At 36.2% G+C, this 12,363-nt stretch overlaps 1 protein-coding gene across 1 annotated transcript in view; it reads left to right on the forward strand.

The window, feature by feature from the left end:
- LOC138715730 (uncharacterized) overlaps positions 1-12,363 on the forward strand; it is a 102,453-nt gene that overhangs the window by 58,169 nt on the left and 31,921 nt on the right. The window contains exons 4-5 of the mRNA XM_069848788.1: positions 1,407-1,642; positions 5,421-5,613. Coding sequence (XP_069704889.1) covers positions 1,407-1,642; positions 5,421-5,613 — 429 coding nt within the window. The remainder of the gene's footprint in view (positions 1-1,406; positions 1,643-5,420; positions 5,614-12,363) is intronic.

The following is a 12,363-nucleotide window of genomic DNA, read 5'->3' on the forward strand; positions in this document are numbered from 1 at the left end:
ACATTCTTCAGTTTTAGTTTAACACGTTTATTGTTACCGACAACTGATCGTTAGAATTTAAAATTACTCCATTACACTAGGTTAAATATTATGTAAGCATGGTTGTTGGAGTCGGCAATTTTCTAAACGTATACTTTTCAATAAGTGTTCAAAATGTGGATTCTCATGTTTATGGAACGGAATATTCGCATATATCAGCATCAGGCACAAGTTATAATTCCCTTTTATGAGATTCAGAAGATAGTGATGGAAATTCTGAAGGCCTCTCTTCAAATTCTATACTATCATGTATGTGTTAACACGCAAATTTTTGTTTTAATGTACAAATCGAATAATTATTTTACTCGTTTCATGTGTCTTTATTTTTTGCAGTTTATAATTCCGGATCCCAGTGGCCAACCTCTCTTGAGGACGGATGATTTTTAAATAAATCTTAGTAGTAAAAAGTGGACTGATCAGAAATCAAGTCACTAAATAATTCCAGATGTTCGATGTGTCTTTTAGAGTCACAATGTTTTTTGTAAAACATGAGGCTCATTAACTTTTATGTCTGACTTACACACTTTACACCAGCAATCATCAGCACAGTGCATCCTCGGGCTAGCGTCACTTATCCGCAGGTCTCTTACAGCATCAGTGTGCATCCGTGGCTGCTGGCCGGGTGTGCTTTCTACCTCTACCTTCTGCACGAGGATGCATATTTCGTTGCATCGCTTACCCGTTACCCATTTCAGCAGAGTTCTAACGACCACTGCTTTACACCATAATATATTTTCGTTCTTGACTGAAAAATAGTCATCTCCGAAGTCTTTTACAAGCACAGACAAAGTTTCAGTTTTTATTGGCGACATTTTAATACATCTTCGCAGTACCTTTGCTAGATCAAAACTGAATTCCATACAAAAGGTTTACTTTTTAAATATAAAATAGGAGTAAAGTGTCAAAACAACTATTATAATCCAATAAACAATACAAAACCCGCACCTATTACATTTCGAATGAACAGAGATCCCTCACGCGAGTCCTTCATTTTGCATAAGAAACTGAAGATAGGGCCTACACCAGTAAAGTAAACAACTAACGTCACCCTATATCCTGTGTTCCTTAAATTTATAGCCGGTTCTAGGCAATGTTTTGGTGTCTCAGCTTCGTTTCTTAGTTATAATATGAAAATTTTCACAAACTGAGAAAGTTTTGGTTATGAAATCTGTGTTATTAATCTTAGTTTATTAGTCTATTATAGTTTGGATACAATCGGTGATGAATTATGCACAAATGTTATATTTTCCTTATCGGTTGCTGCTCGACAATTTAAACAAGCATTATTATTATTATTATTATTATTATTATTATTATTATTATTATTATTATTATTATTATTATTACTATTACTATAATGTTTGCAGCCGAAGCATCGCAGCAGTTCCTTCGTGCAGAGCATACTCCCGAAGGACACATACGAAGTCCTCGCCTCCATCCTAGAGATGAAACCCCCAACCGATGTTAAAGAGTCATCATACAGTGACAGAGACCAAGAGGAGGAAGAGTTCATCCAAAAAGTGTCTTTGGCTAGCCTCTCCGAAGAGGAATCGGAAGATACCGTACTCTCTTCTGACCTCATGGTGAACCCACCTTCCAGTAGGTAAACAGCTTTTATTACGTGAAACTTGTTCATTCCCTAGAAGTAAACATCTTCATCATTACTAGGCTCAGTATTCTAGACTCTCGTTCTTCATCCTTTATGTTCTCTTCATTCATGTCACGTGTTCTTTCCATGCGGATCTTAATTGAAAACGTAAGCAAGTTTATTTTCTTTAATGTAAGTTATTTGCTGGGAATATGTGAGGTCCGTTGATCAGTTGGTCTCGGGCGGTTTAGTCGGTTCGTCGCTTGGTCGTTCGACTGACTACTCACTGACTGACTGACTTATCGACTGATCCAACCGACTGACCTGACATCTGACTGACCGACTCAAAAACTTAGCGACTGACTCGACCGACTAATTGACTGATCTGACTAACCTGACTAACTTGACTGGCCGACTCACCCGACTGACCGACTCACCAACTTAGTGACTCACCCGACTGACCCAACCGATCTCCGACTGACTGACTGACTGACATCACTAATCTGACATCTGACTGACCGATTCAAAAACTCAGCGACTGACTGACTGACTGACATCACTAATCTGACATCTGACTGACCGATTCAAAAACTCAGCGACTGACTGACTGACTGAATGACTGACTGACTGACTGACTGACCGACCGACCTCACTAACCTGACCTCACTAACTTCACTGGCCGACTCATCCGACTGATCCGACTGACTGACTGACTGACCTGATTAATCTGACTGACTGAGTCACCAACTTAATGACTCACCCAACTGACCCAACCGATTGTCCGACCGATTGATTGATTGATTGATTGATTGATTGATTGATTGATTGATTGATTGATTGATTGATTGATTGATTGATTGATTGATTGATTGATTGATTGATTGATTGATTGATTGATTGATTGATTGATTGATCTGTCTGACTGACTGACCTCACTAACCTGACTGACATCTGACTGACTCAAAAACTCAGCGACTGATTGACTAATCTGACCGACTGACTCACTGACGGACTGATCTCACTAACCTGACTGGCCGACTGACCCGACCGTCCGTCTGACCAACTGACTGGCTGACTGACTGACTGGCCGATTGACCCGACCGACTGTCTGACCAACTGACTGACTGACTGACCTGACTGATCTGAGTGACTCACCAACTTAGTGACTCACCCGACTGACCCAACCGACCGTCCGACCGACTGATTGACTGATCTGTCTGACTAACTGACTGATCTCAGTAATCTGATTGACCTGACTGACCGACTCAGCGACTCATCCGACTGACCTGACCGACCGACTTCCTGACCTGACTGATACACCCGACCAACTGACCTGGCTACTGACTTACCTGACTCACCAACTCAGCGATTCATCCGACTGACCGACTGGTTTGACTGACTGACGTGGCTGGCTGGCTGACTGACTGACTGACAGACTCAGTGACTCACCCGACCGACCGACCGACCGACCGACCGACCGATTTCGTGGTTAGTTGAATGGCTTGCTTTCTTCCTTCCTTCCATTCTTCTTTCCTTGTTTGGTTTGGTTTGGTTTCGTTTGGTTTGGTTTGTTGAATCGGTCAGTCGTCTGTTTAAATTAATGAGGAGGTTGGTTGGAGGTTGAAAGTGGTTTTATCATCCTTACCACCGAAGTCTAGTAGCTTATTTAAATTTTCTTCTGTGTTCTGAGTAAATAATTTTCTTCTGTAAACTGGATAATTCAACTATTCAACAGTTTCCTTTCTCTAATTGTGCACCAATATGACCGTGTTAAATCCCAAATCTCTCCGCAGTGCATATGAAGGGAAGGCATATGTCATTGTTGATAGTGATTCGTCCGTCGGATGGGGACGTTAAGCCTGACGGCCCCTTTGAATTCGACAGGAGTAGGCTACGTGCCGGCACCGAATTTCCCCTTCTCCCTTCCTCACCTTCACCATCATCCTCACCCATTCTTTACACTACACTTACACGAACACTTAACGTACACTCACCCTAAAATATGACATCACTCTCCACAGATACACATCATGCATAACGTGGCCCGCCGAAGTGGTGTGCAATTTGAAAATTGGTCACAGTCCTGCCTTCTTTCCGCAATATGCGGAACCCGAATCACGCAAGTGAAGTGGGTAGGCATTAGTCTCACACACACACACACACACACACAGTTTCCTTTCTTGATTATATTCCAAAATATAGTGTCTACTAAATCCTAATGCTTCCAATTGAGGACTGTTTTTGCAAAACTTGCTAACTGCAAAATTTGCAAAATTGAGATTTTGATGGATTCGTTAACATAAGGCAGGCCTCTACATGATGTAAAAGGCGTCTTAGTAAAATTGGATTATTTCTCTTCATTATAGTGTGTCAAAGTGTGATCGTTTTTTCAAAACTTGCTTTCTCCTATATTTAAGAGTTACAGAAAAATTTGCTTACTACAGTGTTTTGTCTCTCCTGTAAAATTTAGTTTTTTCAGTTAGCAATTTTGCAAAAACGGTCCTCAATTGAAGATATCAGAAGTTGTTTTCTCTTTGTCAAGTGCGTTCAAGGCTTCTGAATTTCTGTTTGATCCACCCGCTGATGAGATGGTTATCCCTTTGCAAACATACATAATGTATGTCGACCGGGAGGTGCGCGACCGGCACGAAGGCCATGCAACACGCGGCAAATTCTCTCGCGCACTCTCGGCAATGCAATTCAGTCTCTCTGTTGGATTGGTTGTGTTGACGTTAGATTGCTTGTTATTCTTCTGACTGTGTTAGTGAAGTGTTTAGATGTAGATTTGGGAGTGGTCTTTTGCTGCTGTTGCTATGTGGAACGATAACATTGGGAAATTTTCTTTCAAATCATCTTTTTACCTTTCCGCAATCACTCTTTTTCAGAAAAGTATCATGAAAATCCTTTGCTCTAATGTAAATTTCTCTGGTGTCATTTGAGTAAGCTAATCTAAACACTTCACTAACATAATTAGAAGAATAACATGTAGTCTAACGTCAACACAATCATTCCTAATTCTAAACACTTCACTAATACAAATCATAAGAATAATACGTAAACTAACGTCAACACAACCACTCCTACGGAAAGACTGAACTGGATTGCCGAGTGTTGCATGGCCTTCGTGTCGGCCGCGCGCCGCCCGGTCGACCTACATGATGTAAGGGAACGCTCTGTAGCTACTTATTATATTAACCCCATGGAGCGAGACGCTGTTTTTCCAATACAACCAATAAGGACTTTGTCCTCAGTGTCATAACTTCAGGTGTGTATTTTGTTCTTACATTTGAACACAGTGTTTCACTTCAGGAACCTTTTATTACTCCATGGCATACGAGAGCTTTCCTCTCGTCCCCCTCAAAGAAGATCGTGGAAGGAACAAAGTGCGGTTATCCGATCTCTATAGCTACGCTACCCGTTCAATTAATTTTCCATATGCCCTTCCGATCATGTGCGATTCCTTATTAGTGATTGTAAAATAAAGTTTGTGTCCAATACGTGATGATATGGACATAATACACAAATTAGGATCTTGCTGGGATCTCCAGCATATATCAGACACATTAACTCTATGCCATAGGGCATAATGCAACTTTCAACTTTCAAGAGTTCCATCATCACAAAAGTGTTTCAGAAACAATGAAATTACTTGAAATCCATTTTATTAATTTAACTCTCAACTAAATTGACTTAGAAGTATTTCAAACCTTCAGAGAGCGCTCAGTCATTTCTGTCTAATTGTACAGTACATTATGTTAATGTGTTCATTTCATACTGCATTCTTTATTTTTAGGGAGCATAAAGCAATCGTCCACGAAACCAATCCATACATTAAATTTCTGAAGAAACCCGAACACCGTGCTGCCTCCTGGAGGCCAAAATATGTATTTGTGGTGCCTCCTGGATCTTCAGTCGCTGCTGCATCTCATCTACTTGTCGATCCGAAGACGAATCTAAGTGAGAAAGCCAACGCTATAACAAACGCTGTAGGTATAATAGGGCTGAGAAATGGAGTTATGATTGCTAGTGAAATATAGAAACAGTTACGTTACATTATTTACACGTTTACTTCCCTCGTCAATTAACTGAAATGGTGAGAATGAGATAGTCCAAGGCCACATTTTTAACAAATATAAGTCTTTTATGCAAATTCATTTCTTTCACATACGCGAAGCTACTAGTGAAGTATTATAAAATTTATAAATAGATAATATAACTATGAGTATATACTGAAAAAATTATGACACAGTATCTAATAGCATTGGACTCAATGTGCTATTCATAGACATTTCGCTAGCCCGCGCTACGAGCGTGCTAAACTAGCCCCGACTGGTTACTTGTACAGGATTCATATCATATCACATCGCTAACACAGGTTTATGAATATGAAAAACGTTAGTTCGCCGATCATCCACCGAAAGCCCGCCTTAAGAATATCTATGAATACGGCCCTTAAACTTTTAATACGCTCCTCTCCGTCTCACTTGAATTTCTGATCTGCGAGGCTTGAGTTTATGGATCCCGATTTTCATTACTTGTAGTTCACCAGTAACACAAATTGCATTGCAAATGTTTCTCTGGAAGTACTGTATCTCCAGTATATTCTTCTTACATCCCTACTGTTTCATCTAAAGTGATAATCGTGTTGTGTATTAAAATAGTCTATCTTTACCTTTATTTGACCTATTTAAATATGAAGATGATTACTAGTATTTAATGATACGTTTTTGCAAATTTGGAGCCAAAATGGAATTACATATTCTCATTACCACGGTAACTTAAACCATTGTTTATTCAGATGCGTATACAATACTGGAGATAATATGTTTTCTAATCTGTACTAATAATAAATCTGTAGCCGAAATTTTTCTGGTAATTTTCGATTTTCCAAAAATAATTGGTCCTAACATATATAATTAACCACCCTGAAACCGAAAATCGCTTTTTTGAAATTTTTGTCTGTATGTCTGTCTGTCTGTCTGTCTGTCTGTCACCTTTTCACGCGATAATGGCTGAACGGATTTCGATGAAAGATGGAATATAAATTAAGTTCGTTGTAACTTAGATTTTAGGCTATATGGCATTCAAAATACATTAGTTAAAAGGGGGGTTATAAGGGGCCCTGAATTAAATAAATCGAAATATCTCGCTTATTATTGATTTTTGTGAAAAATGTTACATAACACAAGTTTCTTTAAAACTAATTTGCGATAAGTTTTATTCCTTGAAAAAGTTTGATAGGACTGATATTTAATGAGATAAATAAGTTTTAAAATTAAAATAACTGCCATCCAAGGCCGTGTAATGAATTAAAAAACCAATGACTTCGTCTATAAGGGGCCTTGGAAGCAACAATCGAAAGCTATGAAAGATAGCCTACAGAGGATGTTTCTGTGTTTGTATGAAATAATATCGGAAGCTAAATTAACCGATTTGTGTAATTAATTATTATTTCACCATTGGAAAGTGTAGTTTCTCTAGATGGACATAATGCTATAATGTTATTACAGTAACTTCTGACATAATATAATATAATATAATATAATATGTAATATCTATACTAATAATAAATCTGTAGTCGAAATTTTTCTGGTAATTTTCGATTTTCCAAAAATAATTGGTCCTAACATATACAATTAACCACCCTGAAACCGAAAATCGCTTTTTTTTTAATTTTTGTTTGTATGTCTGTCTGTCTGTATGTATGTTTCTTACCTTTTCACGCGATAATGGCTGAACGGATTTCGATGAAAATTGGAATATAAATTAAGTTCGTTGTAACTTAGATTATAGGCTATATGGTATTCAAAATACATTATTTAAAAGGGGGTTATAAGGGGGCCTGAATTAAATAAATCGAAATATCTCGCTTATTATTGATTTTTATGAAAAATGTTACATAACAAACATTTCTTTAAAAATCATTTCCGATAAGTTTCAGTCTTTAAAAAATTTTGATAGGACTGATATTTAATGAGATAAATGAGTTTTAAAATTAAAATAACTGCCACCTAAGGCCGTGTAATGAAATAAACAAATGACTTCGTCTATAAGGGGCCTTGGTCAACAACAATCGAAAGCTATGAATCATAGCCTGCAGAAAATGTTTCTGTGTTCGTATGAAGCAATATCGGAAGCTAAATTAACCGATTTGTATAATTAATTATTATTTCACCATTGGAAAGTGTAGTTTCTCTGTATCGACATAATGCTATAATGTTATTACAGTAACTTCTGAGTGAATTGAGGACAGGTAAGATTAAAATAGCTTCGTATGCACAGAAAACTTGATAGACTATTCTGTGTATTCGTTTCCTGTATTTCTTAAAATAATGTTTATCTCAGAGAATTAACGACCAACGAGAGTGTATTGATTTAGTATGCAGTAATAATACGTTAGCTTAGCATTTCATTATTTTATAATCCAAATTTTAACTATGCTCAATTGAATCGAGCTAAAATACATCAAATACATATGCATTAAATGCAATGCAAAAAATTTGGGTAATGAGCCAAGCAGATTATGTTGCCCTGTTGTAAAATAAAATTTGTTCCTCCTGAGATTTAAGAGCCTCCATAACAAATTGAAAACTTACTTATCGGGGTACATCCGTTATCAACACACTTTTTATATAATATAATATAATATAATATAATATAATATAATATAATATAATTTAAGTTAGTATTTAAGTTATTTGAAGGGTTCAGAACCATAGTGGGCCAAGCGCCATTTACTGAATACGTAGAAAACGAAAGTTAAAATTAAGTTATTACCATAATTCAATGGAAACATATAACAAGTAAAATAAAGTATACACATTAAATGTAAATGATGTCAATGTTCTTTGAACTATGGATGCATGTAATAAAAATTAAGAAACATGTTAAAGGAATTGTCATTGCTCCAAATGAGTGCTCTGTGGACCAAAATGATTCCATTTTAATTATTTAAATATAATTTAAATTAAGTAACATATTAAACGATTTATCCTTCTATCAAACACGAATATTCCCTGGATCAAATGTCCTATTTTAATTATGTAATTACTTTATATCTATTTCTAACGGGTGCAGCGGAGCGCACGGATACGGCTAGTTATATAATATAATTTAAGTTATTTGAAGGGTTCACAACCATAGTGGGCCAAGCGCCATTTACTGAATACGTAGAAAACAAAGGTTAAAATTAAGTTATTGCCATAATTCAATGGAAACCTATAACAAGTAGAATAAAATATATACATTAAATCTAAATGATGTCATTCTTCATTAAACTATGGTTGCATGTAATAAAAATTAAGAAACAGATTAAAGGAATTGTCATTGCACCAAATTGTCTCTGGACCAAAATGATAGCATTTTAATTATTTGGATGCAATTTAAATCAAGTAACATATTAAACGATTTATCCTTCTATCAAACACGAATGTTCCCTGGATCAAACGTCCTATTTTAATTATGTAATTACTTTATATTTATTTCTAACGGGTGCAGCGGAGCTCACGGGTACGGCTAGTATTATTATATTTTAGCGTATAAAAGATTTTTAGTAAAGTATAGACATAACTTCCTTTGTAGGCAAGTTTTAGATATGACAAGTACAGATATTTTTGCATTAGACTATTTTGTTGATAGACATTTTATCGTTGACATTCATTTAGTTGTAGACAACATTTTGTTAGACATTTTGACCGTTAGACCTTAAGTAAAATTATACAATTTTACTGCAGACCTACTGATCTGGAAGCATATATTCGTACAGAGATGGATGGATGGATGGATGGATGGATGGATGGATGGATGGATCAATTTTAAATACATCGATTTTCGTAAATAGTACAGTAATATTACAAGTATTTGCATTATACAAGTCACCCTGAGTCGTCTCATGGTTACCAAGCTAGCCTTTGCATTCCAGGTCCGTGAGTTCAAACCCGGCCGAGGACGATGAAATTCAAAGAGCGATAAAATTCTTCCTTCATGAGTGAAAGTAAAGTTCTAGGTTCCGTGTCGTACATTTAGACATGCAAAATAACATTGGGGGCGCGCGGTAGCGTCGCAGTCAAGGCGTAACTCTGAAAAGCTTGAAAGTAACAAGTTCGATTCCCAATGGCGTCATGGGTTTTCTCCTTTGATCTAATTCTTCCGGCCGCCACGATGACCCTGGGGTTTACTCAGCGTCTAACAGAAATAAGCACCAGGATCATTTCCTTGGGGGTAAAGGCTCTATTGTTATTAATGCCGATTGTCTGTGAAAGTGGCAGCCTTAACTCCCCCTATTCTCTGAATCTATTTGGTCTGTAATTGGATTGGATTTACCTTTACCTAAAAAATATTATCCCCGAGAGTTCCAGACAAAATTTATCGGTCGATCATTTCCCGACGTAGTTGAAAGCGCCAATTACTACTATTGCAACTACTACTGCTGCTGCTGCCGCCGCCGCCGCCGCCACCGCCACACCTCCATAGCTCAGTTGCACTTCTCCCTACTGATCCAAAGTTGAATTCGTGTGTAGGTTCGAATTCCGCTTGGGTGATTACTTGGTTGGGTTTTTCGAGGTTTTCCAACTGTAAGGCGAATGTCAAGGAATGTTACGGCCAATTCTTGGCTCCGTTTGCCAAATACCGTCTCACTATCAGCTGTTTCATCGACGCTACATAACCACGCAGTTGATAACAGCGTCGATAATAAAATCAACCAACTACAGCGCTACAGCTACCACTACTGCTACTAGTAGGGGAGATTGTTGTACCTTTAGCATAGTGTACCTTTGAACATTTTTTGTTTTTAAATTTTTGCTGCTACCTAGAGGACTCAAACTGAAGTAGATCGTAGAGAAAGCCGCTAAGTAGCTCTGGTCGTAGTTTCAGTTTGATTTATTGCAAAGTGTGAGTCCCGTGGATAAAAGAAATTTTTTTAGTACCAAAAGTAAACATTTCGTTCATTGATATATGTTTCCTAACACGAAACCAGATTGTATTTGTTAATATCTTTCAAATACAGTGTGATCCCTATCATCTGGTGAGTAATAACATATTTTAATATCCATGATTTATTCGAATCTCTAGTTTTGGGAGCCATATTTGTTTAAAAGTGCACCCTCTTGTACCTTCGAACACAAAACATCTTGTATCATGGAACATGTTCCAAAGTACACGATACTGCCGGTTTTTGTTTTTGTTTTATTTTAAGGTCATCACAAAGTAAGTCTGGAGTTAAGAGGCCTCCCAGTTGATCCGGATGCCTTGAAGAAAGCTGTTGAAGCAGTTATTGATCCTCCAGGAAATAAAATCTCAATCAGAAAAGCCTGCTTTGGTTTATGATGGCAAATACATTTTAAATATGATTGCCAGTTTTTACAGCTTATATTCCCACCTGCATGCCATGTGTACCAACTTACAAGAGGGTATGTTCCAAGGTACATGAACCTGTTGTACCTTTGAACACATTACATATCCCTTCATTTTATTTTTTCCATCCTTAATAGATCTGTAAAGCAAGAAAATATATACAGGAAGTTGTAAAGGAATCTTCAATAATTATTTCAAGCATTTTTTCATTTAAAAAATTTCATTTCCCAAAATTAAAAAAAATAAAATAAAATGTGAAAGGTGTTTAAAGGTACAACACTTTCCCCTACATTATATGAAGAACTATATCATGGAAACGTGTACAAAATTAATTACATAAGTTGAACTGCATCTTACTCAAGCCGTAAAAATAACTACTGAAGTGATATATCTTCTCAAGATTATCGAATATGTATTTTATGTAGTACAATACAGAAGACCAGTTTTTACTTTCTTGTTTAGCTGCACAGAATATGGATTTATTTTCTTACTAGCCGTACCCGTGCGCTCCGCTGCACCCGTTAGAAATAGATATAAAGTAATTACATAATTAAAATAGGACATTTGATCCAGGGAATATTCGTGTTTGATAGAAGGGTAAATCGTTTAATATGTTACTTAATTTAAATTATATTTAAATAATTAAAATGGAATCATTTTGGTCCACAGAGCACTCATTTGGAGCAATGACAATTCCTTTAACATGTTTCTTAATTTTTATTACATGCATCCATAGTTCAATGAACATTGACATCATTTACATTTAATGTGTATACTTTATTTTACTTGTCATATGTTTCCATTGAATTATGGTAATAAATTAATTTTAATTCTCGTTTTCTACGTATTCAGTAAATGGCGCTTGGCCCACTATGGTTCTGAACCCTTCAAATAACTTAAATACTAACTTAAATTATATTATATTATATTATATTATATTATATTATATTATATTATATTATATTATATTATATTATATTATGTTATATTATATTATATTATATAAAAATTGTGTTGATAACGGATGTACCCCGATAAGTAAGTTTTCAATTTGTTATGGAGGCTCTTAAATCTCAGGAGGAACAAATTTTATTTTACAACAGGGCAACATAATCTGCTTGGCTCATTACCCAAATTTTTTGCATTGCATTTAATGCATATGTATTTTATGTATTTTAGCTCGATTCAATTGAGCATCGTTAAAATTTGGATTATAAAATAATGAAATGCTAAGCTAACGTATTATTACTGCATACTAAATCAATACACTCTCGTTGGTCGTTAATTCTCTGAGATAAACATTATTTTAAGAAATACAGGAAACGAATACACAGAATAGCCTATCAAGTTTTCTGTGCATAAGAAGCTATTTTAATCTTACC

The sequence above is a fragment of the Periplaneta americana genome, chromosome 15, assembly GCF_040183065.1.
Source record: "Periplaneta americana isolate PAMFEO1 chromosome 15, P.americana_PAMFEO1_priV1, whole genome shotgun sequence".
NCBI classification, from domain to species: Eukaryota; Metazoa; Arthropoda; class Insecta; order Blattodea; family Blattidae; genus Periplaneta; species Periplaneta americana.